This window comes from Falco biarmicus, chromosome 1 (assembly GCF_023638135.1).
Source record: "Falco biarmicus isolate bFalBia1 chromosome 1, bFalBia1.pri, whole genome shotgun sequence".
NCBI classification, from domain to species: Eukaryota; Metazoa; Chordata; class Aves; order Falconiformes; family Falconidae; genus Falco; species Falco biarmicus.
The window spans coordinates 123144473-123172247 of record NC_079288.1 but is presented as its reverse complement, the minus strand read 5'-3'; the positions used below and the strand labels follow the sequence as shown (position 1 = coordinate 123172247).

The 27775-nt window shown below is 40.0% G+C and overlaps 2 protein-coding genes and 1 long non-coding RNA gene across 28 annotated transcripts in view; 1 reads left to right on the top strand and 2 right to left on the bottom strand.

Moving 5' to 3' along the window:
* The window catches only part of LOC130143604 (uncharacterized), a 35577-nt gene extending 17075 nt beyond the window's left edge, over positions 1-18502 (bottom strand). For 16 of the 24 annotated variants that reach the window (XR_008819785.1, XR_008819783.1, XR_008819806.1 and 13 more), the window contains exons 1-4: positions 13309-18502; positions 12170-12367; positions 9050-11592; positions 7439-7639 (exon numbers count right to left, since the gene is read on the bottom strand). This is a non-coding gene — a long non-coding RNA (uncharacterized LOC130143604). The remainder of the gene's footprint in view (positions 1-7438; positions 7640-9049; positions 11593-12169; positions 12368-13308) is intronic. The other 8 variants (XR_008819807.1, XR_008819790.1, XR_008819798.1 and 5 more) reach the window with 8 other exon arrangements.
* Positions 18503-18530: 28 nt separating this feature from the next.
* On the bottom strand, positions 18531-25192 carry RWDD4 (RWD domain containing 4). 2 transcript variants are annotated; one of them, XM_056326360.1, is made up of 7 exons: positions 25022-25190; positions 24609-24689; positions 22014-22123; positions 21759-21903; positions 20800-20914; positions 19793-19842; positions 18531-19625 (listed from the first exon to the last, which is right to left on the bottom strand). In XM_056326360.1, the coding sequence occupies exons 1-7, from the start codon at positions 25043-25045 to the stop codon at positions 19488-19490; spliced, it is 663 nt and encodes a 220-aa protein (XP_056182335.1). In that variant the 5' UTR covers positions 25046-25190; the 3' UTR covers positions 18531-19487. The 2 variants fall into 2 exon arrangements, with proteins under 2 accessions (XP_056182335.1, XP_056182336.1); XM_056326361.1 differs by lacking the exon at positions 24609-24689 and having other exon boundaries at positions 25022-25192.
* A 246-nt stretch (positions 25193-25438) lies between these two features.
* Positions 25439-27775, top strand: part of TRAPPC11 (trafficking protein particle complex subunit 11) — a 29232-nt gene continuing 26895 nt past the window's right edge. Inside the window, exons 1-3 of one of the 2 annotated variants that reach the window (XM_056326359.1) lie at positions 25439-25906; positions 26814-26983; positions 27395-27465. In XM_056326359.1, coding sequence (XP_056182334.1) covers positions 25703-25906; positions 26814-26983; positions 27395-27465 — 445 coding nt within the window. In that variant the 5' untranslated portion in view covers positions 25439-25702. The remainder of the gene's footprint in view (positions 25907-26813; positions 26984-27394; positions 27466-27775) is intronic. The other variant, XM_056326357.1, reaches the window with a different exon arrangement.

The following is a 27775-nucleotide window of genomic DNA, read 5'->3' as shown; positions in this document are numbered from 1 at the left end:
CAAAGCAAGTCAGAAAAATAAACCCAAACAACAGAGACAACTGAAACAAAGATTGAAATGACATCAGGAATGAAGTGCAGAGACAGAACTAAAAAGCTGTCAAAAATAATTATGAGGACTGTAAAAAGTAATTCAAGAAAACTAAAAAAGAGAAGTGAAGGGTCATTTTATAGCTAGTTAACTGCATCTGAAAGAAATTGTAATGTATCTCCTCTTCCAAAAAAGTTGTAAGGTTTTCTCCCCCTCTGTTTTCTTTAATTAAGAAAATCCTAGCATATGCATTCAAAGTGTCATAGAGCACTGTAATTTATCCAACAGCCACTGCTGAGAAGGTATAATTGTAAACTGAATAATTTAAGGTTTGTTTCGGTTTACAAGTTCATGAGTCTTTTGCTAATCATTTTGAAGTTTTTACATTTCTCTTTTTATTTACTACATTTGACAGCTTAATTTTCATTGAAATGTTGGAAAATGCCTATTAAAAATTCTGACAAGTTATGCCATTATTTAACTAAATTGACAGCAAAATAAATAAAAAAGTTGTCCTCTCTGAAATGGTGGAATATGGATAATGAGCCCTTTGTAAGTTAGAGAGGATCCAGACATTAAAAAAACCTATTAAAATCTCATGTTCCACCTATATAAGACAACTTCTAACTGAGGAAGCCATAAAGCAAACTCCATTAGACAGCAATGTGATACAAACTGTCTTGCACCTTCCCTTGAAGGACATGACAAAATACTGTCAACAGAAATCTGAGCTGAAATTGAGGTTATTTGATGTGACTGTTGTCATTTTTGTATTACAAGGTTTTGAATTTGAAAAAAAATCCCATAGGAGGTCTAACAGGCTGTTTCCCCACAGTTGGGGCATAGAAAGCAAATTTGACTACTACCTAGGGAAGTTTGAGTGTCTCCCATCGGCCGTAATTCTTAATGACCAATAGACTAATGGTGTTGCAGAAGTCAAAGGATGCCACAGCACTGAAAATTACAAATGCCTCAAGCAAGCAGCAAGCAGCTTAGAGGGAATAAGGACCAGCTTTGTATATGATTGCTCAGCTATAATTAACTGTGTGAGCTTCCCTGCCTTTTGTAGTACAAAGACGTCAACTCTACCTATTCCTAAACATTGTTTATGTTCATATGGTCCACTACCACTCAGAAAGGTATTTCTTGCCACCTTTCAGCTGTTAATCTCCATGTCTCAACATCTACTTATTTTTCTGTGGATGACTTATTCCAAGTGCAGAAGGAAACACATGGGAAGAAGCTCATTTGTCCAGAAGGCCTTCTAGGTCAAATGAAGATTTTTACTAATAATGAAATACAAATTGATCTTACGATTTAATAAGCAGCAAGAAAACCAAGAACAAGAACAAGAAAACTCCTCTCACCTTGACTAACTGATTACCATAACAAAAAAAAAAAAAACAACAGACAAAGAGTTCCCTGTTCATTGCCCATGTCAGTATTGGCACACCCAAAGCAAGGAGTTGTGTGTGTTAATCCTTCATGTTTATTGATAAATAAATCAGCTATATCAACATTCTCAAGATTTTTTTTTTAAATTGCTTTTCATGGGACTTTTCAGGCTTCTAACCTGTCCACCATAGCACTAAGAGTCAATTTTAAATCATTTTAGAGGCCTGGAGTTTTTACATGTAATAATGAAAATATACCTTGATAAATTAAAAAAAATGGCTTGAATTTTAACAAGCTTCTATCAATATACATTTAAGAAACCACAGCACTTGAGCTGGATTAAAAATTGTCTGAGTAAAAAAAGTCAGAACATTCTTCAGTATATCATCATGAATTGGGATAAACGAGTATGTCAGAGTACTGTGATTTTTAAGGAAAAATGAAGATATGTAAGTTTGAAAACACTTAAACATTTAGTTCCAAAATTCTCAGTCAAAATAAACATTTTAGACACTTGACATGTATTCCTGTGCTGAACAGAATCAACACACATAATACGCATGAGCTACACCTTCTATCCTTTTTCAGCCAATTTATTTACTGATAAACAAAATGTCAGTTTAATAATATGGCAGAAATAACCTCCAGCCTGTTTGTAGTCAGGAATTTTGAGAGATTTCCTTTTCGAGGCAGATAACCTATTCACCCTTGCTTCTACCTGGCCTAATTTTTCTCAGGCATAATTCTTTTACTCTCAAAGTTATTTCTCTTTTATACAACTTTGGTGTCCTTATTCATGTTATAAAGAACAGCATACATAAAACCCAAAGAACAATATGTACATCACAGGGCTTTGCTTTGCTTGCTTTGACACCGAAGTAATGTCCCAAAAGAGGTCGTATTTTAGCACTGATTTCCTGCCTGGTTCCCATCTGCTCCCAAGTTAACCTGAGGATAGATGCCCAAATCCAAAGCCCTGTGAAATGTAAGAGCGGACTTTCACCGGGGAAACCCCACAGAATTGAAAGGCCAACTCACATTGCGCCAGAGGAGGTTTAGATTGGTTATTAGGAAAAATTTATTCCCTGGAAGGGTCATTAAGCATTGGAACGGGCTGCCCAGGGAAGCAGTTGAGTCAGCATCCCCGAATGTATTTAAAAAACCTGTAGATGTGGCGCTTAGCGACATGGTTTAGTGCTGGACTAGTAGCGTTAGGTTAACGGTTGGACCCAATGATCTTACTGGTCTTTTCCAACTTAAATGATCTATGATTCTATGAAAATCGGACAGTTTTTGGCTTCAGCTCCCTCTGGTGGGTAATGCACACTCCAGAGAGAACTGCAACTACTGGTAAAGGTAACCACCACGAAACAAAACAACATGCAGGTTGCTACGTTTTTCTTAAAGTATACAGAAATACACCAGCTGAGTAATGATTATAACTGAGATCAGAGCTTTAAGCTGCAACTTAGAATCAGAGCATCATAGAATTAATCACCAGTGGTACAATAAATCAAATCATAACTCTCACATCCCTGAGATGTGAGAATATTATTGAAATATTTTTTATTATTATTCTTGAAATAAATTGATTTTTTTTTCTTTTGGAACCTTACTTGTTGATCTGAAACACATACTGACAATTGTTTTGTTGGAAAAATAACAATGTTCCCATTAGAAAACAGTAATCGAGCGTGAGAACATTTGGGGTAAGAATGGTCACACGAGTGCATGTTCTCCAGTGGACCAAGTCCATATTGTTCAGGCATAGGACCGACTTAAACAACTGTATAGTCTATTCATTAGATTGCTTATGGAGTTACATCATATTTAAAGACAACTTGGTGGACAAAAAGCTGGACATGAGCCAGCAATGTGCGCTCACAGCCCAGAAGGCCGACCATACCCTGGGCTGAATCAAAAGAAGCGTGGCCAGCAGGCAGAGGGAGGTGATTCTACCCCTCTACTCCACGCTGGTGAGACCCCACCTGGAGCACTGCGTCCAGTTCTGGAGTCCCCAGCACAGGAAAGACATGGACCTGTTGGAGCAGGTCCAGAGTAGGGCCACAAAAATTATCAGAGGGCTGGAACACCTCTCCTGTGAAGACATGCTAGGAGAGTCGTGGCTGTTCAGCCTGGAGAAGAGAAGGCTCCAGGGAGACCTTACTGCAGGCTTTCGATACTTAAAGGGGGCTTATAAGAAAGATGGGGACAGGCTTTTAGCAGAGCCTGTTGCGATAGGACAAGGGGTAATGGTTTTGAACTAAAAGCAGGTAGATTCAGACTAGGGACAAGGAAGAAATTTTTTACAATGAGGGTGGTGAAACATTGGCAGAGGTTGCCCAGAGAGGTGGCAGATGCCCCATCCCTGGGAACATTCAAGGTCCGTTTGGATGGGGCTCTGAGCAACCTGATTGAGTTGAAGATGTCCCTGCTCATTGCGGAGGGGTTGGACTAGATGGCCTTTAAAGGTCCCTTCCATTCACAAGTATTCTATGAATCTACGATAACTAAGCTGCAGGCATGTATTTTTCATCACAATTTTCATTCTGAAAGAAAACTGTAGAATTTATAAAAGACATTTCTTTCTAATTAATATTTTCCTCCTTTTAAAAAGGGAACCATCCAACTGTCAGGTACAAATAAGAGTCTGATATCAGAAGTTCTTCACTAGATATGTAGTTTTAATTGGAATTCTCAGCAACGCATGGAATACCCTAGAAACCTCACCTAGAATTATTTTAATTAGTTCCCTCCCCCCTTATGCTGCTTCATATGTTTGCATCTTACATTAACTTACACAAGGTTTTTATGGGGTGAGGGGCTTACAAGCAAGTCATATACAGTACTGACTTACTTGTTTGTAGATACGTAGGACTGGATCCTCCATGTGGCCTCTGCTGGCTAATTAATCCGTAAATTTCTGAATCCTCCTGCTTGTATGTCATGGACTGGGCACTAACCGGATTTGTATCAACCTGCTTAACAGCACTCATAGCCCTGTGCTAAGACAACAGATATAAACAAATCTCACACTTCTGGCATTCGTCTGCAGAGCACAGGAGAGAGCCTGCTCCTCCCCTCATATATGTAATTGACTCCTTTCAGGTACTGATGTATTTGTGTACATAGACATATATTAGAAATATTTGAGACAAGTTATATTTGAGACTAGATATACTTGAGAGAGAGGTGTTTTGTCTTTCCTTGAAATACTGAGACAAGCTGGGGTAAGAGAGGGGAACGGTGGCAGTACGCTGAGGTGGCACAGAAAATCCTTAGTTTTCAACTCCCAAGCTGCAGACCACGCATATGGTCAGATTTTATATCAAGACATCATTCTCCTACATCAGACCAGCTACAGCTTTGGAGGATCTTTCTTTGCTCCTGAAGCACTGAAAGCAGCATCCCTTCTTAGGATCGTAGGGAGGACTCCTGTAATAAACTGGTGGGGTGTTGTTAAGATGAATCACACATATTTTTTTGAACCTATTTTGGGGCGAGGGAGAGCAAGGGGCGGGGGGAAAAAAAGCAAACAGCTGCTCTCAAAAGGAAAAAAACCTCATTGGTTTTTACAGACAGGTGAGATATTCCAAGTTTTCTCAGCATACCATGTTCCGCTTGGCTTTGTGCCAATTAAAATAAAATAAACAGCAGTTTGCTGCTGAACTCACAGAGCCTGACCCTGCCGAACCTGCACCTGAATTTCCTCATCCCTGTTGTAAACATTCCCCTTTTCTTCCTGCTACGTAGCATTTCTGAGGAAAAACTTGGAATTGATCATTCTAGGTAAACAGAAAGAGAGAAAGCCTTTGTTAAACACCTGTTCCTTTTCCTTTATTTACAAACCTACCAGCAGTCTTACAAGTAAACAAGTAACTCTTTCTGACCCATGAACACCAACCCCAAACACCATTATTTCATAATGACATTAGAAGCACACATGAAAGCTACCTAATACACAAACTGTTCTTAAAACAGCTGCCCTATCTACAAATTCTTTGTAAAACTGCAGAGACAGGCCCTTCGTAAGTACACACTAAAATATGACATTTTCTTCACCTGACCTAGTTAACTCTAATCATGTTCAAAGATAGAGGTCAAAGTCTCTAGTACGGTCTCTAATATGACATTTAGCTTACAACCCAATAGATGTGTATAGTTGCAAACAAAAAAAAAATATATACACTTTTATTAAGTGCCACATGGAGACAAAGGAATGTAAAAATTAATAAGAAAGGCAAAATTTAGTCATCCTCAAACCTACCAAGCTGATTTTCTAATCATTCTTCAGTTCTTCTATTAATAAAATGAAAATACATTGTAAACTTTATCCTTACATGGTAAGCGGTGTGTGGCTGTCATCTGACTAGAAACATCTCACTTCACACCATTGGTAAATTGTCCATGTTTTTGCAGTCTCAAGACTATTTTCAGACTCAATAAGTGCAACAGGATTTTTTCACTATAACCTTTCAGAGTACTTAAACCACAGCCTTTTGTCTGCAGCTCCTACATCTTCTGATCTTTGTTACTTTCCCTCAGATAAGGTCCTCATCAAGAGCAGACCAGTGGAACTGAGCGATGCCAATTTTCTGGAAATCATTGCCTAGGCATTCAAGGTAGAAGGAACGGGATCTGCTGTTGATGGATTCAATTGCATCTTTGCCTTAGCTTACATTTTCCTTATAGATACTGGTGTGATGAAGCTAAATAGAATAAACCCGTCAAGCTTGGAAACTAGTTGAATCAAAACATACTGGAAAGCAACCAGTGATAAGCTACAACAAAGTAATGTCTGCATTATAACACTACACTGCTAAGTATTTCTTTCTGCACAAGTCATACTAAATTAATTTCTAACGAGCCTAGAGGATAGCTGGTGCATTACCACTGCTATCTGACAATTTTAGGTTTGCAACGAGAAAATAAAATAACATTCCTTCACGCATGCTTTGAGTATGCTGAAGGATAAGACAAGCAATGGCCAAACCCATTTCATTGAGATGCAAAAGAGGAGATAAAGGGGATCTAAAGGGGACCGGGTAGGCAGAAAACAGAGCAGGTTTGTGCTCAGTAATGTACTTTCTGTTTTATAAACTTGTAAAGCCAGGAGCACGTACCCACAGACAAGAAAGGTGATCTAAGTTAGGATTGAAGGGAAGAATTAAGATAAAGTGAAGCCAAAAATAGATACATCGTGTCTCGTGGTTTTGGTTTTCTTTTCTCAACAGCTTAATACAGTGTTTTGGCTGTGAGTTCATGTAATGGAAAAGCATCACCAAAACCCCAGTGCTGAATGAGTCCACTCAGATCTCATTTTACAGTTAAGAGAAAAAGAGCTATTCTAGGCCATACCTAACATTTCCATTGGCTTCTTCAGATTTGCAAGACACAGCTGAGTTTGTTACTAACTCAGAGAATTAATAGCAACAAATGAGAAGATGCAGATTTTAATTAAACAAATTAACAACTTCTGATAAGATTTTGATTCTCGATTCACACTGCCTTAATTCCACACCAATCCCACCATTTCTGATGGGTTGCTGATGAAGCTGGGTATCCAGGGCAAATTAAGAACAACCCGTCAGCTTTCTCAGCATGCTTCTCTAGGGATTTAAAGTGACATGGAGTCTCCTCTGTACAGTTTTTCCTGAATACTGAGAGCTGAGTAACAGGCAAAACAAACTGAAGACTAGTCTTCAGTAAGTCCTAGAAGATTGCAGCCTATTAAGGGAGAGAGATAAAGAACACCAGAATAAACACCGAACTGGGAAAATTAAGCTGAAAGAAGGGAACTTGGAGAAGGTATTTAAAGAAAGAGTGAGGGCACCTGACTTGGGAGTATAAAATTACTGCAGGTTTAGGACACATCTTTAAAAATACAGTTACACTCAAGACAAGACAAAAAATACTGTGATTTTCAGGTTTTCCCTGTCTATAGCTCTAGAATAAGATGAAAAGAAATTCCCGGCATTCAGGGCAAAGGTGAATAAAGCAATGGTTGGCATACCTACGCGTGGATGCTTTCTGTGATATTCTGATGTGCTTCACAGTTCTTTTCATTAACTTCTGTTTTCACCAGGTGAATGTCAAAACATTTTGAAGACTGCTTGCTTGACAGGTTGTATTCTAAGTCACAGGTCTTCCTCTTGAAGCTGTAACAGTGATCTTCTGGAGAGCCCTGAATCTTGAATCCTCCATCAACCTCTTGCTACAAGATTTGAGAGAGAAAAAATGTTTCACTTCTCAACTCCATCTTTTAAAAGTTACTATCAAAATAATCTAAGAAGAGATTATGCTGGAAGAGAACAGCACGCACGAGGATGGCAGTAAAGATCCTGGTATGCTTGCAGCAACACGGACCCTCCTCTAAAGCTGTGAAACAAAAGTTGTAACAAACTCAGATAAAACAAAGTATTGATTGGAATTTAATTAACTGGTCTGGGCAGGGTAAAAGAACAGGAAAACATGTTAAGTAATGGAGAAAAGTTACAAAATAATCATGCTGTGAAAGAGTGAAATCGAAAGAGCGTGGAAATATCTACATCACAACATTATTATGGACACAAGAAAAGACCTGTGTCATTCCAGGTGCTAAACTCAAATATTTGTTCTTTTTATGGAACGGGGCATCGATTATTTGTGACCAAGTGTGGCTCTGGCATATGAACTTGCAGTTTACTTATAAAACACTAGGGTAGGGAAAGGCATCAACAAAGTGGAGGGCAGGCCAAGAACATCAGCAAACCGCTTTGATTAATGGGGAAATTGCCACGAGGACTGATTAAGAACTAAACCGATTTAACTCAGATTAACCGGTAACCAACAGGGGTAGTCTTCAAATACATAAATAACCCCAAAGATATTCCAGGAGGAGCAACTTACTTTGGTGGATTGAAGGCTAATAGCTTTATAATCTCTCTAAATGATTTAACTGTTAATTGTACTGTGGAAAGGCTGGCAGAAAGTACTACTAAATGACTTTCTTAGTTCTGATGCACAACCACTTTGAACCTCTGAGAAAACATTTGATTCTCCTTTGTTCTTCATATGAAAACCAGAAAAACAATTTTTTAAAAAATTGTAAAAAAGCACATGAAATGTGTGTTAAATTGTTATTGCATTATTAAGCTTATTCTGCAGTAGTCATTTTATTCTCTACAGTTAAACAGAACTTCACAGCATGCGGTTTATTTTTTTTGGCCAAACTCCAGGCTTTTTGCTCCTCTAGTAGAGCCTGAAGAGTTGCCTGTAGATGTAGGAGGAGGTTACATGTGTTTGAGTGGACTAACCAGTACATTGAACAGGAAAAGGCATTTAGGGTTACTGAGAAGTAATGTCTTTGAAGTTCTGTCTATTTTACATATTTATTACAGCAGTAACACACTTACTTAAGTACTGCTTGTCCTGCCGCAAGATGCTGAGGAGTACCAAAACTGGTGATGTCTCTAACTCCTTTAACTTATTTTATTACTGAAACTAATATTATTTTAACTGTTATTATTTTGATTTTTATTATTAAAACTAGGTTTATTACTGAAACTCCTTCTTTTAGGAAATAATGTATTGCTGATCATTCCAGCTGAGTGCCCTTCTCTTCGGTTTGGGTTTCTAGTCTCACCTGTTTCAAGCTCAGTGGATGCTTCCTCCCCAAGAGCAAGCGGAGCATACTTTTGAAATATCTTACGTAGTTTCTGGGAAAAGCTCAGCCATTTGCTCTTAGCTTGCTGCCTCTGTGCAGGATCACTGCTGAAAATATCCCTGTAAAATGTGCTATTGAGATGAGTAAAAGACAAGCTGTGAGAACATACTGGAAAATTAAGAAGCTGCTCTAATCATAAAGCATGATAAAAGAATACCATTACTGCAGGTAGGTGCAGCTCTAGCCTACCAATTTGCTGCACAGTTTGGCAGATGGACAGATACAGGCTGGAGTCTTTACTTATACCTCTGCTTTAGTAACTGTATATCTCAGCTGGGCTCAGTTACTCCATCTCTAAGATGGGGATAAAATCTCATATGCCTATTGATGATAGTATTACTAGCATCATTAATAAAGATTCAGCGGAAATCTTCCTTCAGATGATACCTTCTAATGCTGCACTTATAATGAGAAGAGCACTGCTGCTCATTTAAATAAATATACTATTCATTTGAGGGATAGAATGTTGAAGGAAACTCTTCAGACTTAGTATTTCTTTCATGCAAGTGCTTAGTCGTAGAATTTCCAGTGATTAAAGAAGTGAACCACTTTCAGATTAGTGAGGAATAAATTAATCTCTTTAACAGACTGGAAGGAAAACCATGTTTATTCCTTTACCAAACAACTTCTGAACAGAAGGAACTCCACACGAACCTGGTAGGCTGCGGTCTGTAAATACCTGAAACATTTTCATCCTGTCTGTATCACTGGTTAAGAAGCTGCAGTTCTTTGTCACATTCAGTGGCAGATTTATGCTTGAGGAATGAAGATGACACATCAAACAGATCCTGCTCATCTGAAATGTTTGAGACTGATTCTCTGTTAGAGTGAATTCCAGTTATACTTTTCTTTTGATGATGTGCCAGTTCCAAAAAAAGTGTTGAGTAACACCTGCCTGATTGTCATCCATCTGCATTACTTTTTCAGTCAGAACTGTCTCTTTTGATTCCCCGTGAGATGCAATACACTACATTTTCTGCTTTTGCATTATTTCAGGTAGTTTCATTCTTCCAATTATACCTTTAATTAATTCTAAGTTTTTTCTTTCAAAATATTCCTGGGATGACAGGATCAGCAGACTTTCACCCAACAAAACCTGAAAGCAATGAGAAAAAGAATACATGCACAAGGAGACAAATACAACCCTGATTTAACCACAGCACAGAAGCCAACCTAACAGGTTTCTTATAGTGTGTATCAGTCAAGAATTTGCTTCACTATCGCTTCTTCTTTTGCATTCTAGGTTTACAATATGCCCTTTCTTTATGTAATAAAATCAGTAATACACTTGTTGTACCCTAAAAATATCAATTCAATCGAATTGCAAAATTAAATAAAAAGATCCTGAAAACCTTACAACAAGTGTTTGATGTCTCATCTCTTGACACGTCTTCAACATTTCCAAGCATAGTAAAACACTGTGGTGATCACTCCTGGCACCACCTGGAAGCCCTCACCTCAGGCCTGTCAGACGGAGCTACAGCTTCTTTCTTTACGGTAATTGTGTAATTAAGGGTAGGATTCTTCCATTAATGCAAGTCTTTCTGCCTCTGATTCTAGCACAAATAAGCATAACGTGATCAGGTTGTTGTAATAAAAAAAAATAAAAATATTACAGTTTCGATTATTTTGCTGCATTTGATGGCAACCAAAGCTTTGAATGAATCACAGGATAAATATTTCTCAATTAAGACAGATGTTCTTACAGAGGATATACTCTGTAGATCTGTAAATTAAGTGATATGATGTAATGATGCACCTTACTAAGATTGTGCATATATGCACAAGCATGGCAAATCACATTTTAACTGCTCTGCTCACAAGACACACACTTTAATTGGAGCTTTAAATACCAATGAGCCAAATTTGCATGTGCAAAATGTACATCTAAATAAAATTTGGTGCACTACCCTTCCTTCCAGCAGATAAAATTGTAAGCTTGCAACACTCAAAATACTGCACTACTCAGAATCCGGCAGGAAAGATGAAGCTAGATTTTAGAGTTGTCTCCATCCCTTCACATAGTGCAAATTGCATTTGCTTGGTATACAAGAATCTCACAGTTTCAAATCAGAATTTCCAGATTCACTCCTGTGTATCACTCTTTCGGTGACGTTCTTTCCTCCCCTCAATGGTTTATCATTAAAATCTTCCAAAATATTTTATCATCTTTTAAAATACTTTAAAGATGCTTTAACATGTGGAGAAACAATGTATGTTTATCAACTGTATTTTTTAGAAGAGTAACCAGCCATGTTCTTAAGGGTCCAGACCTCAAGCTGTTCCTCCCTCCTTCTTTCACCTCTTCCATACTTCTTTCACCTTCTCTCCTGAACAGATATCCAAAGAAGCTCAGTGTTTGCTTTTCATATCTAGCATGTGTCTCCTCATAGAATATGTTTCTTCCCACAAGACACTGACCACTCCTGCTTCAAGTTCATAACAGATTATCAGAGATCTGTCTGTGAAACAAAGATTACTGTGATGATCACAAAGAGATTGTGTCCCATCTTTACAGTCAGAAATCGTAGTAGAGGTCTCATGTATATACATTTAAAACAGGAGAAAATAAATCAGGAGGAAGACATATTGCAGCTTGCATATTATATGCAATGTGACACAAATTATCTTAATTAGTTCCAAATGTGTGGCTTTGGTACCAGTCAGTAGTTTAGTGTTGTTTTTTTTCTTTTCTTCCTCCCCCATCCAATATACCTTTCTATATAAAAGCTGTGAAAGAAACACAGTGATGCTGAGTACCACTTTTTGCCCATGCTGGGAAGAAAACCAGGGGAGGGATATTATCTGTAGGTACGCACCACGAAAAGAGTTAGAGAACTCCCATCATGCCATGAAATAAGGAAAGACAAGGTAACTGCTCTTGCATTCATCTGACTGAACAGTTACTTGACACATACACATGCCAGCTAGCGTATATGCTTGGACTCAAAGCATTTTAAACATCACAATAAGCAAGTTAACCAAGAAAGGAATAGACAAAAATAGTGGATCCGCATTCATATAAGCCACCACATTTACCTTGTAGAACTTCACCTTTTTAACACTTTCAGACCAATTGTAATGCCTGTTAACCAACTCCAGGCAGCCTTTGTTGACAGCATTCATTTGGATTTCTTTGGTCCCAGAGAAGTAAGCGGTATATGTCCTCTCCTTCCATCAAATGAAGAGGGATAGAACTAGAGCCCACTAACAACGCATTAGAATCTGCACTGACTTCTGTAACAAAAATTTATTGAAAGCAATGCTTAATCACATGGACTGTAGCTATATAGTCAACCTAAAATTATCCAAAAGCATTTAGGTCACAGGGCCACTGCATGGAGACAGATCTGAAACGGGCACTAGAGCCACTCAGATCCAGTCAGTTTTATTACAGCAAATTCATTTGACTCTATACCTTGTCGTCCTGCTTCAAATTGTTCCAGGGACAGTTCTGCTACTTTATTTACTTTTGCAAAGTGAAAACTTCTCTTTTCAGACTTAGGAGCATATTAAAACTCAAGTTTTTGTACTGCTTTCCTACTTATAGAGACACTAGGAAGCAAAACACTAAGCATCTGCTTGGTAACTACCAGGGGGAAATAAACCCCACTACCAAAACCCAAAAAGCATGTAGTCACAGAAAGTAAATCTTTCCATGCATTCATTTTCATATAAACATAAGATAGGCAGCTTTAATTTTGGCACATCCTTACTTCTCAGTGAGATTGATTTCCTTCCTTTGAGTGGATTTGTAACTTTAGCACTATTTTAACCTAGGAAATAAATTTCTATACTACATCCTGTACTTCTATCATCTAAAGACATACGTCATGGGGGGGAGAATCATAATCATAATCATGCTATATGCCAGTTAACTAAAACATGGTAATATTCTAGTGCTGATCATCAGAGAAAAACGTAAAACTGATAATGCTGTGCAAATTGGTAAACATCTATAGAGGCTATGTACTTTTTATCAACAGGCTGATACATTTTCCCTGTACTATTCTAAAAACTCTCTTCAAGGTCAATTGAACCACAGTTTTCCCTATAAGTACAGATCAAATGGTTCCCCATGGTGGAGACAGCAGGTCTTTAGACAGTAATGCTTTTTTCATGCTTGCTTATTTTTCCTGCAGAAAATCGTAAAATGCTCTACTGACAGAAACACTTACTTGATTTAAAGTAAGATCCTGCTTTGAAGAGTGAGTCCATACAAGACTATGTTTATCATCTTTTAGTGACACTGTAACAGATAATGGTTTGAGAAGGAAAAGATTATCTTTTCTTGAATGATATCTTCCAAATGTTACCAGTAATGAAGATACTGCAGAAGAAATCATGCCCTCAGAGACACCCACGCAACCCCATTCCTCTGCACTAAGGCTGTGCAGTTACGATTCGACTTTCTCTCTCATTGCTCATCTCACAACATAACCAATATGCAGTAGGTAATCACAGTAAGTTTTCAAATTTCTGCCGTATTGTAAACACGAATACTTAAAACACATACTACTGTAGGAAACACAAGCATGAATGCTCAGACACAGCCGCAAGGGATAGCTATGTAAAACTTTATACTAGATGGACAAACTTGTACTCTGACATAGGACACTGGTGTCTGGATACAGATTCTCCTATGTCTTGTGTAATTCAGCCATTTGGAGTCACTCCTCAATTTGCTCTGAATAAAGGAAAGAGAAGAGAAAGTTAATTCTTTCTTTCATCCACATGAAATATTCTAACATGATTTTCCAGTGCCTAGTCAATATGTTTTGTCTTAGCTTTTTTCTGAGAGTACGCCAAACTTGCAGAGGTTGCTTCCGTGGGCTCAGAAAGAGATAACGTGAAGTACAACAGCCAAACAAACAGAAGTTTTCACAACCACAGAGCAGCCCCATTCTGAGATGAGGCCAATTCCATGTTGGTGAAAGAATAGGCGACAGTGACAGAAAGAAAATCTACAGTCCTAGTCTTTTACCATAACCCAACCTCATGCCACAATTTACAGCTCCGCAGCCATAAGCTTAGCTTTTGGTTTGTTGTATTGTCTTGCAGCAATGAAAATTCATCCCCTATGCTCTTTTAGTTTTGCGTGTGAGGCTGCTTTTCCCCCTCCATTTCCTCCTCCAATTCACCCAGAATTCTCATACTTCTGGCATTTTCTCTGCTGAATGAACATTTCTTACCATCTTCATTCTGCTGTTAACTACGAGTGCATAGGGTGCCACACCGTAAGCCACAAAACATAGTTGAAGGAAACAATTTCCAAAGGGGAATGGTTTCTGGTTCAGACCAGTTCAATGATTTTCACAGCACGAAGTTCACAGTATAACCCCAAACCACTTGTACTGCCCAAGATGAAAGGAGTATAGTCTCCCTACATTTGCACTTCTATCGAAGGTCCTATATGTAGAACTGCTGGCTTTTTCCTACTGTTCTTTTATTCACCAAAACCTTATCGCTCATCAGCTGGGCACACTTTATCTATCCACCCCACATACAACCAGTTGCAGCAGTACTGCAGACATGAGCAGCTTTATTTCAGTGTCAGCTGTGCCAGGCTGACCAGCAGGGTGAGCAGAATATACTGGGTACACGCTCCGGATTATCACAGCTGTCACCACTCAACCTGCTTAAAAGCACTTTGCATTATTCCCTGGGATTCGGTACATACAGTGTAACCAGGCATCTTTGGTCTTGGTACTAACAGCACTGAATGAAATTGTCTTTAACCTCATGCAAATACAACTAAAGACTACTATGAAGTTTCATCTGAAATAAGGTATAAAATACCAAGGCAATAGTGACAGTTCTTGTGCCCCTGCCATATTTTTTTTTTCTTTTTGGCGCAGTCTTCAGATACCCATATCAACAACAAAAAAAGAGGGGGACAGATTTTTGAGAAAAGGTCACTCCTCAAGAGTGTTTTAGAGAGACCAAATAATTTTACAGCAAAAACTCTATACATCCTACGCTACTAGCTCCTGTAAGTTGAGGCTGGAAAGTACACTGCCTAGTGATGTGCTCCAGGGCACCACAAGGACTGACAGAGAGGGAAAAAAAGGCAGGGGGTGGGGAGAGAGACTCCTGGCTCCCTTAACAGCAGGCAAACAAACCACAGAATGATAGCCCACTGAGAAAAGTTTCGAAAGAAATAAAAATGCATAGCTTAAAATTAATTAACTTTCAAAGGCATTAGGAATATTAACCAATTCAAATATGTACTAAAAGGCTGAAGAGAACAATTTCAGCTAAAAAAATCTGTATTCCATTTAAGCATTGGTATTGCCACCTCAATTTTCTGCATAAAATTTGTCCCAGCGAAGAGACAAATTTCAAAAGGAGAAAAAAGTAAGCTATGCTTGATCAGGTAAGATTTTCCAAATGGTTACAGCAAAAACACTCCAGAAAAGAACTATTTTTAAAAAAAGCCCTTTCAACTAGTGCTTCAGTAAGGCAATTGGTATCCATGCAGTATAGAAAAATTTTAAACTGACAAATTCCTTTTTAATCATCCTGTATTTTGGACACTTGCTACTTTTACTTTACTGTTACTAGTATTGACACTTGTCTTCTCAGGCCAACTGAAGCTCTACTGCAAAATCAATGAATTTAAATAGGCAGTGTAGTCCTACATTCGAGAGACTTACTGAAATACAGCTTAAACCACCGTTTTTCCACTGCCAATGGGTGCTTACTCAAAAAATGGTGGCAGCAGTGGTGGTGTATTTTTCAACAGTGTTTAGAATTCCCTCGATAGTCATGATCTCTGTTTACAGTTGGGCCTTTCTTGATAAGTATTATTACATTTTCCCTCCCCTCTGCTGTCAGTGCCCAGGCCTCTCCATAATATCATGTAGATTCTTGAAACGACCCTGTTCCAAGCATCACATCATACAAGAAAATGGTTTAATGACACAAATTACCTTTCAAAATTTACGCAGGAGCAAAGAACTGATACAAAATTTCCCAATGCAAAGTATTTCCCTTGAAAGTAGACTTCCAAACAAGTGCATGATTACTAACAGAACCAGAGGAGACTGCCTGGATATCTTCACAAGAGCATGTGATTTACAGGCAGACGAGGAGCTGAAAAATCAGGCATTTCACAAAGTTAACAAGTTAGCCATCACACACAGTAATACTAAAAAAGCAAGAGATGTGGTTCTTATTTGTCCCTCCCTAACTAACCTATTCAGACAAATTGTCATGGCAACTTGATTTATACACCAAGGATACTAGGGAAGACAAGTCGATGTCCCTTGGAGACATTGTGAATAGAAGATAGTGCTGCCCATTCTGATGCTGGCAGAGACTAAAGCTAAATGACCTTCCCTGTTACAGGCTCACCATGTTACTACCAGAGTAACTTCTCCCCGCAGTGTTACTCACTCCCTGCTAGGCACTCTTGCTCAGATTGCAGCCATGAGCCTCCCATTTATGTCAAAGGCAACACTGAATCATTTGGAAAATGTCCTTCCTTGTGTACTTTACCAGCTTTTACTAAATGTGAGTTCCAGAAGAAATCATGACTTTCTAAAATTAACAATTCTTTAAGAATTAATAGTATTTTCCTTCTTGAAGAAGCACATACATTTCTTGATTTTAACGCAAGTGTTGCAGTGAAATCTACAGCTTCTTGGTGGATGACAGCAGTACAGACCGTATTTCTTTCAGATCTCTTCACAGTATCTTCAGAAGACTGAAAACAACGAACAAAGTCAACTTTTTTTCCTTCACCTGCAGTCACATTTCGTGCAACATTTTTTTAATGTATTTTAAAATACATATATATGTGAAGACAAGCAGTAATTTTGCAATACATTTAGTGTATCCTCCCTTGCTAAAACAGAAATAAATACAATTATGTAGTATTATAATGTACGTTTCATATAAGTTCTCTCGACACAGGCAGCAGCATAAACACTTCCACTCCATCAACTGAAGTCCTGATACGACAGTCACAGGAGCTATCCTGTACGGGCTACAAAGGCTCTCAGCACCACCGATCACAGCATCCACAGCCTGTGCCTCTCACCTCACCTCTCCCCCTCCCCAAACGCTGTGCCTAGCGTGTGCAGTGAGTGCACTCCTGCCAGGAGACACCGGACTTGCTGCGTGTACTCAAGGTAATCGATATTCTCCTATGACTCTCAGGGGGATGACTGACCCTCACGTTAATAACAAACACAGCTACCCTGAAAAACACATCAACATATACCAAGAGGGAAGATAGAATTCTTCCACCCATTTTTAAGAATGCTTTCTTTGTAATAGAAAATCCTTTGCAAGTTCAAACTTGGCCCGGAAGTGCAGTAGGCAATACAAAATTTTACAAAAATAAACACATACCACAGCAGATAAATAGGCATTTATTAAAGTTCATCTCAAAACAAACCAAAATAAAGGACATTAAGGCATCTTGTATTCAGTAACTGTTCATATAGTAAAGATTGACTTCTCTTTCTGATACAAGAGAGCAGATTAGGGGAAAAAAAAAAGTTCTCCCAACACATCTGGCAGAGTGCTGACTTCCACTCTCCCACCACTCACTCAGCAAGTCCCTCCAAGGAATGCCCTTTTCTCCAATGAAAGAGCTACAAAATCCCAACACTCATTGAGACATGTGCAAGAAAGCACTTCTCCCTCCCCTCAGACATCCGACCTCCTGCAAAGATGTACACTGGAGAAAGACTTAATGGATATCGCAGAGAATAAAGAAGACACACTCCTGCTATAACCACTCATTTTTGAGCAGACTAGAATGTTTGGCCTTGCTTTCCCTAGTATTTACTATTTCAGCCAGTAACTAGTGAAAACGGGACCACAAGCTCTAGTCTGTATTGCAATGTAACAATTTTTATGTTCTTCTACATTCATATTAAACAAATGACAAAGGTCTTGTTTCCATGGAATAATTTATTGTGATGAATTATGCTGTCAAGTGTCCAATCACTGTTATAGTGCTTTTTTCTTCAATTGGAATAAGAACATCGGGAAATGTTTACAGTATCACTGGGTTCACTATAACAGGATTTTACTACAGAGCAAAATATAAATTAATAAACGCTGCACACAGCACTATTCACTTCACCACATTGGCTCTCTATATCCTTTGTCACATTCTAACCTTCATTTAAGGCAAATTTGTTGGTTTATTTTTCCAAAGAAGACCACATAGTCTCTAGATAAACTTGTGTGACTAGGTTTGTGAGTTAGGAAATCGAGCTTTATAAAATGTTTACTTCAACAAATAGGAAAGTTATTTAAGAGAAAGATGGTGACCCAAAATTGCACTGTATTAAAAGGTGGAGTTTCCTTGTACCAAAGTCCTTTATTCATCATCTTTAGAACCAGTTTTGCTTAACTATAAAAGAGACACAAAAAGAAAGTATTCAAAGTTTAGACTGCCATTCCATTTATTAGGAAACAAGAACAACATTATCTCCATCTTACATAGAGCATATGTATACTTAATTAATAAAACAGACTGATTGCACTACTGTACCAGGAGACTGAAAAGCATCAAAAATTATTTCTTAAGCTTAAACACTAAATGAACTTATTTCCTGAACGTGGAAGTTGATTTTAAAAAAAACACCACCCCCACTCCCCAGAAAAACCTCAGGGTACCATTTCTATTTAATCTGAAGACTCTGTCACCAGCTCTCCAAAATAAAAAAGATGAAGAATGGAAAAAGTTATCTTCACAGATCTCTGAGAGAATTCCATATAGAAATTTACACAATACAAAATGAGACATTAACTTACTATTTCTCACTTTTTAAAACTAAGTTTATAATTACTAAATGTAGTGCACATGATTGTGAAATCTGTCTGGAATAAAAGACATCCACTACAAATAGCCACTTTTAACTCAGAAGGACTCTGCCAAAACCCACCATCATAATTTACTTGCTCTTATTTAACAATTGGAAATGGTGCTAATCTTACACCAAAAATTACTCATAGTTGCATAAAATAAAATAGTTTGCTTTCAAAATTGTCAAGCAGCTATACTAATTTCCACTGAATCAGAAAAGACAAGAGGGTGGAAGAACAATGCTGAGGGAGCAAGCAGAAAATAATTATTCACTGGAGGAGCTGTGACCAAGAATGATCTGGCTTGTAGGAGACTGGAAGGAGCTCCCACTTGGGATAGCTCCCTTTTTCTGCTTACTCATCCATTGCCCTCCAAAACGTGGCAGCACCACTAACTTTATTTTACATCGTGTTGCCATATGAAGACAGAATATTTGCAGTGCATTTAGCTAGCAAAGCCCTCTCATCGTAAAACGAAAATTTAATTGCTCAATAAATAAAAAAGAAATACTAAACCAACAAAGAGGAATCAAAGTCTGACTCTAGTACTCCACACTAAGCATTTGAGAAATATGTAAATACGAATCCCAAATGAGCAACGTTTCATACTATTTCTTGCAAATCTTTTCAACATTAAAATAAAAGGTAACTTGAAAATACTTACATGCTAGATGCACACAGAAATGAATCAGTCACCACAGTCAAATCCAAACAAAGTTAGGAAGAAAACCAAGAAAAAACATCAGATTAGTTTTCTTCAGATATAAGTACAAATTATTTTTAATGTACATATGCAGGAATTTCATAATACCGCATATAATACAGTCCTGTTACCTTAATTACGTCTACCCAGTTCCATCCTCGTGGAAGCTCCCCTTTCTTATCTGCAGAATCAGAAAGTTTTGTTTTCAACACACATGCTAAGGGGGATCTTTATCTTTCTTCTAAAATCAACACACAAATCTAATGATTCAAAACCTTATTTTTTCCACTACAAAGCCATGACGACAAAACCAGATATTAATGTCTTAAACACCTCTTGTTCTTCAAAATAATTCTGTTGAAATAAAAACAGCTCAGTCCATCTGACATTTAATTTAGAGGGCAACTCCAACACAAGCTGGGCTGACCAGCAACAATGCACTCTGTCCGAGAACAGAATTTTGCACATCTTTTCCTTCATACATACAAGATTTAATCTGCCAATTATACATTAGGTTAGGTGAATGATATGCCGAAATGACTATCACAGGGTACAACTTATTGCTGCAATAGGATAGCATTATCCAGATCATTATTAAAAATTAAGGTTGAACACATAAAAGTCATCAGTAGGATCAGCTAAAATATTGAATGCTTTTCAATCAAAACCCTACCATTTCATTGAAAGCATAAAGTATTTGCAGAAGCACCTCGATTTTTAGGACACAAACTAAATTAAATGTTTTATTTTCAGTTCCAAACCAAATATGTAATTTCTAAATGAAAGTATTTAATAACGTGAATTATTTACGAGGGTTCATCAACAATCCATGTCTTTTGCTGAAAGTGACTTTTTGGAAGTTCCAAATGTTCTCCTCCCACAAGTATTTTTTCAAAATTTCACTTTTGTTACAAATTGAAATAAAAAAATAAAACAAAAGCAATGACATCTTGAAATCCATACTCTATAGAAAGTTGCTTTGACCAGAACTAACATCTCAGGGAAGAATAATTCATCTAAAACAAGCAAAACAGAGACCACAGTTAATCTTATAACCAAATGACCACGGATTCTGACTTCAGCAAGATGTCACTGCGATAAAATCTGGATTCTCATACTGCTCAAACAAAACACAAACCTGTTTTATCAGCTAGTTTTCGTTTCTGGGTTTTGGATAACTGCTCCTTTTTATCTTTTTTCTTACTTGCTGGTGCATCAGGAGTTCCAGTTGCAATACTATTGCTTACTGAAGTCTGACAAGGATAAAAATGGTTGTTAATATTTTGCGTATTAGTTTCACAGACACCTCTCTGTGTGATTACTGAACCCGACATACTGAAGTATCCTGACTGTCAGAAAGAAGCAATGCTGCCAAGCAGTCTGCAGCTTTTAATCAACATATAGTCATGACTGTAGTTTTAAAACAGCATGTGTTGGAGACTGGGATTATTCGCTTTCAGAGTTGCAAAGGGCACCTCTTAACACTTTTTAAACTTAATCACGGAGTGTGATTTAGTCAGAAGGGATTCAGACTTACCAAACATGGAAACCATTCCAAATTTGGCAAATTGCAGCACCACAATGGCCAATAACTTCCTTACACAACAAGAAGCCACAAAGAGACCCAGCCTGACTCATTCAAGACCCTGGAGGTGCACTTATGCAATCCATTGCATCCCAGCAAGGCTGCAGTAATTTGCCACCCCCCACAACCCCCAGATGCCTTTAATCTGTTTCAGTTCTCATTAGTTTTGCTTCTGCTCCAAGTCTCAACTTTTATGTTATTCAGTGGGACAGAATGCAGCCCACCAACATTTTGGTGTAACAGCAAAATAACAATTAAATGTAACAACTACGACCGCAGAGCATTGTGGCATTATGCTCTGTGTGTCACTGTTTAGCTACTAACATGTGTATACCCAATATACTCATTAACAACATAAAGACAGAGCTATGAAGTATTTAGAGTTGTAATAATTTTTTTTCAGTTATAAAAGCAAGAGATTAAAATCTGAATTTATCAAGCAGGGAATTGGACTCAATGATCCTTACCGGGTGCCTTCCAACTTGAGATATTCTATGGTTCTATCTACTTACCACAGTGTTTACAGGCTGATTTTCCATGAACACCTCTTTATTATCTTTGGCATATTCAAAAAGTGTGTATGTCATAGCAGTTCCAAGATTCGCTTCAACTTCTACCATTAACTTATCCAATATACTTTGCTTAATAGCTGAAGATCTAAAAGAAATCATAAAACTCAACTATAATCTAGACAGATGAAGAAAAGCTTGTTAACTGAAAAGCCAACACATACGAGGCTAGGGAGCGAAGCTGTCGTAAGAGCTTACATTGTGTTGTTGAAGAACGCATCCATCGATATGACTGGTGCTGTTTGTGGATATGTTTCTGGCCAAGAAACTTCTATTAGAAAGGCTTTGGGATCTCCACTTTCACCTATCTGAAGTGAAAAGAAAAACTTTACAAATCAACAGTTTCCAGTCACTTATCAAGGATTACAATGCCAATATGCAAGTCTTTTGCTTCTTTAAGACTATCCAGACTCCTGAAGATAACAACTATCTTCATAAAATTATCCATTAGAAAATAAAGCTGTTCTCTAGAAAAAGTATTACATTTCTCACATCAATATTAACCTCTACCCTGCAGTTTTCACCCTAGGAAAAGCAGCAGGAACATTCAAAGCTGTCTTTATGTTTTTGGATTTTTTTTAATTGCTTGGTTTTAAAAGCTACTTTGTAGCACCTACAAGCCAAATATTACACAACCATATATGAGAAGAGAAAAGGTGAAGGCTTCTTCCCTCCCCCCCCCCAACCATGCTCAGAGCAATATGAAAACAAAACACAAGACAGTGTTGAAATAAAGATGATGATAAACCAGTGACCTAAGATAGCAAAATAACAGATAAGAATTTCAATATTTATGTGTCAGCCCTACAGATATTTTATTTCACTATAAGTAAGCATGAGTAGTAAAAGATTTAAGAAGTCAGTAGCATGGGACAGTATAAAAAAATCATAAGATTTAAAAAAGGCAGATTTTAATATAAATGATCATGCACATCAATTCAGTGAACCCCAATTACATATAAAGTCCTTATAATTATGTTAAAATAAACAAAACCCAAATATTTTTTTAAAAATTAAAACCAGTATAGGTATTACCAAAGGCATACTGTACAAACAGAAATAACTGTTTCCCACCCACAAGGATTTGGAAGACTAGCACAACAAAGCTGGTTAAATCTGTATTCTAGAACCACCTGAAAATTCTCTCACATTTCCCTCATTTCAGAATAGTTATAATCGGGATTCATCAAATTACGTGGAATGAAGTGTAGCCAGAAGAAAAGTTCTAATGATGGTAAAGCTACTGTACTTCAAAATTAGAAAAGGAAAAATAAAAGAAAAAAAGAAAAAAAGTTGGTGCTTTTTTATTTACAGTGTCTTTTTCAGCAGAGTGGACTCACTGACATTGAGAAGCATCTGTTTCAGAGGTGCAATAGAATCTGCAACATTTTTCAAGATGTCGTCTACAGTGTTGCATTCCACTTCCCCCTGCTACCAAGAGAACTGGTGGTGCGGAGTTCTCTCAGGAAAGCACTGCCTGCACTCTAGGCAAATCCATACAGAAAGCTACATGACCGTGCTCCTCCTTGTCAGTGCAACCTTAAAAATTGGGTAGCCTCACTTTAAAAGGTGCTGCTACATTTCCTCAGTATTTGAAAAATCTTTGTTTGATCTCAATTTCATAGTACGCTGATCACAAAACAGCTGTGTTCTGTATGTGAGACGTGAGAGACACGAGGCTTAGCGAAGTGGCATACGAATTCTTTCTACCTTCTCATGCACTTACCTGCATTACGCCTTCTCATAATACAAATTCTTCTTCATGGGAATGATTTATTATTGCCTTTATCTGACACTAAGTTTTACAGTACTTAAATTGAGTTACCCTAACTTTTGACAATTATTTTTTGCCTTATAAAAATCAGCAATGACCAAAGCTAGTAAAATGTAGAATGATACACTGTAGGCTTGTAGGCATGTCACATTCACTCTTTTTGAGGAACTTAAATTTACTAAGAATGCTCCGATCCGTGAAGGAAGGCTGCACTTACATGGATGGGATTCAAGTGCTATTAATTAAATTGGCCTATGCCTCATCACAATTACTGATGTTATTCTGAAGTTATTTGAGAAATCGCAAAAAGCTGATTTTAGATGCTTCCTCCCCACTACAGCCATATGACATTTTCAGAAGTCTCCCTTCTGTCCCATGGGTGTCTAAATTTTCATCAGCAAAGTTCTTTGGCTGTCCGAAGATCTGTCTCAGTCCATGCTCTGAACTTCCAGGTCTTAAAATTCGGGAAGGCTGGCAAGAATTTCATGCCAGAATCTAATCACATACTTCAAGCTCAGCACTCCCTGTAAGTCTCTCCTGTCCATATCAGCGCACATTTTGTGGATTTTCTCTTTAGCAGGTTGACAAGGCATGTCAACTACCTCTGCACAAGAGACTAGAACCTTGTAACTGAGCAATAAGGAAGGTTGAAAGCTCTACATATAAACATCTCTATAAGTGACATTTCTGACCAGATAGTTTAAGTATTTCTCAGCAGGCTGGCTCCTTCAGCCAGCTTGACAGTTCTAGTTGTGCAGTACACAGACCTGTAAGTAGGATGTCTAGCTAAGAGGATAATAAACCCACACTGGGAGGCAGATGCCTAAACGTGAAGCATCGTGCTGTCGAGCAGCATCGTACCAAAGATCCTGAAACAACGGCCTAAGGATCTAGCTTTTACTGCACGTCAAACACCCATTTGTTTTAGGAAAACCCTGGTACGTCAACTAGAAGACAGCAGAGTAACTTCCAGGCGAAGCCTGCACTGCAGCGACTCGCAGCCCTTCGCCTTGCCTTACCCTGTACTGGAAGGAAACGGGGCTAAGCTCCCTGAAGCACAGATCTCCCTCGTAGATTGAGCGCAGCGCTTCCAGCTCCATCTGTGGCCAAGAGCAGGGACGGGGGTTACCGATCCCAGCACAGGGAGCTCGCCCCCAGCCGCGGAGGGTTTGCGAAGGGGCACGGCCCCGCCGGTTTCCCGCCCTCCTCTGACCGCCCCCCTCCCCCCGCCTCCTCGCTCGCCCAAGCGGCCGGTTCTTTCCTCCCGCCCCCCGCCCCCGGGCCGCCTCCCCTCCGAGGCCCCGCTCCCCACACGGAGGCTCCCTGCCGGCCCCGGGCCCGCTGCGGGGGAGCCCCCTGGGTCCGTTTCTCCCTCAGGCAGCGGCGCCTCACGGCCTCCCCTCCCCCCGCGTGAGCAGGGCCCAGGACTCACCTCCTGGTCCTCGTTGGCCGCCATGGCGCGCGCTGCGGGGGAGGCAGCGCGCGGAGCTCTCCGTCCCCCTCCCCCTCTCCCTCGCCGCCGCCGGGGCTGGGCGGGCCTGGCTGGCGCGGCGCGGCCCAGCCGCTATCGCACGGGGAGGCCCGAGCGGCCCCGCCCGACGGACACACCTCCCCTGAGGACAGCACGGGTCACCCGGCCACTCGCTGTTATTGGTCGCCTCTTCCCCTAGTCACCCCCTCCCTGTCTTCCCATTGGCCAGAGCAGCCAGTCTCTCCTCGCTCCCTTCTTTAGCTAACTGGCTCCTTGGCCAGTGACGTCTCCGTGCGGACCCCTCTGATTGGCCCGGCGGCGGAGCGGAGGCGCCGATTGGCCGCTTCTGCTGCCCTTCCGATGCCCGCCGCTTGCTTCCTGGGGCGGCGGCCCTCCCTCGCCGTCTCCCGTGACCTGCGGCCGCTCCCGGCTGACGCTGCCCGGCGCTGAGCTCTGGCCCGGGGCGGTGAGCGGCGCCCCTCTGTGGGGGGACGGGCCCGGCGTCGTGCCAGCGCCCGGCGGGCCAGCGGGGAGCTCCCGCAGCCGGGGCGGGCCGGGTAGGAGCGGCCGGCCTGGGCCGCCAAGGCGCCGCGCTAAGAGCCGCTCCGCTGCCGCCTCGCAGGCCGCCTGCCCGGGTGCAGCATGACCCCGACGCAGTGGGACTTCCCGGTGGAGCTGTGCTGCCGGCCCATGGCGTTTGTCACCCTCACCGGCTTGGATGTGGTGTATAACGCCGTGCACCGGGCCGTGTGGGACGCCTTCTGCGCCAACCGGAGGGCCGACCGCGTCCCCATCTCCTTCAAAGTGCTTCCCGGCGACCACGAGTACCCCAAGTGCAGGACGAAGGTAGCGAGCGGCGTGCGTCCCGGCTGCTCCCCGGCCCGGCGGGCCCGGCCCCACGGCGCTTTCAGGCCTCCGCCCCGCGGCGGGAGCCGGCGGCTGCCTGAGGGGAAGGGCCGCAGCAGGGGCTGGGCCGAGCGGCGCTGGGCCGGGCTCCTGCCGCCTTTCCCCCGCTGCTGGAGGGGGCCTGGGAGCGTGAAGTCAGAAAAACGGCCAGGGCTGAGGGGAAGCCAGGGGTGTTGCCAGGCGTGGGAAACCAGGGTGCCTTAGCTCATGAGCCAGAAGCAGAGAAAGCCAGTACGGTTTACTTTTTTGAGGCACTTGGTGTTCATTTAGTCAGCGTTAAGGTGTGCTTGTAAAATTTGAGCTTGAATGAAGCCTAGAGTTTAGCTCTGGAAGGAGGTAGGTGTTTGAAATCAGTATATTCTGAACAAGCGTTAAGCCTTCAAGTGAAGTGTGGCAGAAGGAATCGCTCTTCCTCTGCTTTCTGCCTTGCAGTGGCAGCTAAAAAGCAACGTTAATGGGTTTAGCCCTTGGAAAACTAGTAATTCTGTGATGCTGACAAAGAACAAGAATCCAGACTGGTTTCTCCCAGCTCTGTTTCAGAGCCCCGTTTTAAACAGAGCCTAATGTTTCTTTTAAGTGCGTGCAGTGTGCTTCTGGACTTGAGCCTTTTCTCCAGTCTACCTGGAATCTGTTCTTTGATGCTGATTATCTCAGATATCAGGCACCGAGGCCAGGTAACAAGGGGTATGACTTAATAGGAAGCAAAGGCTTGAGGGAAAGAATGTTAAAGGAAAGATGACAAACATATCCTCAAGTGACAAGAGTGATAGGAGCAATTATCTTTCTCCTGCTATAATTGTATGTAAATGGATGTGGTAGCTTGCTTTAATACCCACAATATTTTCAGAGGACGTCCTATGAATGGTATATCCCAAAAGGAATCCTGAAGACTGGTTGGATGAACAAACACCTGAATTTGGTTCCAGCACTTGTGGTGGTGTTCTATGAACTAGACTGGGATGAGCCACAATGGAAAGAGAAGCAGTTGGAATGTGCTACTCGAGTTGAAATTGTCAGGTAGAGTTTTTTCACTTGGTTCGTAATGTACTATGAGGTAGTGGTGTGAGTTGCAGAATCCTTTTTGCATTTTAAAATATATACAATTTTTTTTCTTAGACACAAATTAATGGAAAATTGAACTTTGCTTTTTAACGTGCAACTGACAGCAAAGAAACTTCTTTTAATGGTTTATTTGTCAGAGTTACTTAAGTAAAAACAGCCCCTGAAGTTTTGCTTGTTAAACTCAGCTGTCCCATCTGAACAAAAAAAGGAACACTGTGTTCTGTAGATGATGCAGCATATTGCTCTTCGGTGTTTTAACCATGTAACATTCTTTCACTGTTTCCATCTAGACTGGAATATCGTTTTGTTCTAATTCAGAAATAAGAAGTGAAACCTTGATGCTGTGTTATGTTGCTTTTGTTTTAGGCAAAGTTTGCAGGGAAGAAATACGAAAGTTGCCGTGGTTTTGATTCAGAAAAAAACACCATTACCTCCAGGTACTAGGAAAGTCTGTGCACAGTTGTGGTGATCTCATTTTGCAGAAGGCCTGATCAACTGAGTTATCATTTATCATGTTATCTGTAGTCCTTGACGTAATGTCATCTACATACATTAAATGCATTGTGGCTGCAGAAAGGTTTACAAATGGAAAGAGTGCTCCAGCCAGTTGGCCTTGAACATTTGATAATCCTTAAATTCTTCCTCTTAAGTCTACACAGTATCAAAAATAGTTTGCTAGTGTTAATACACATGATATGCCTCCTTTGAAACAAGTTGCATTTTAAACCTTGCTTGAGATCAAGAAAA

Bases quoted from the DNA above. Each gene is read 5' to 3' on its own strand.
- RWDD4 (XM_056326360.1), bottom strand. From the start codon at position 25,045: ATGGCGGCCAACGAGGACCAGGAG. The intron at 24,690-25,021 runs GTGAGTCCTGGG...TCTTGGCCACAG, and splicing joins CGGCCAACGAGGACCAGGAG to ATGGAGCTGGAAGCGCTGCG. The intron at 19,626-19,792 runs GTAACAGGACTG...GTGTGCATCTAG, and splicing joins ACTGGGTAGACGTAATTAAG to CATGTAAGTATTTTCAAGTT.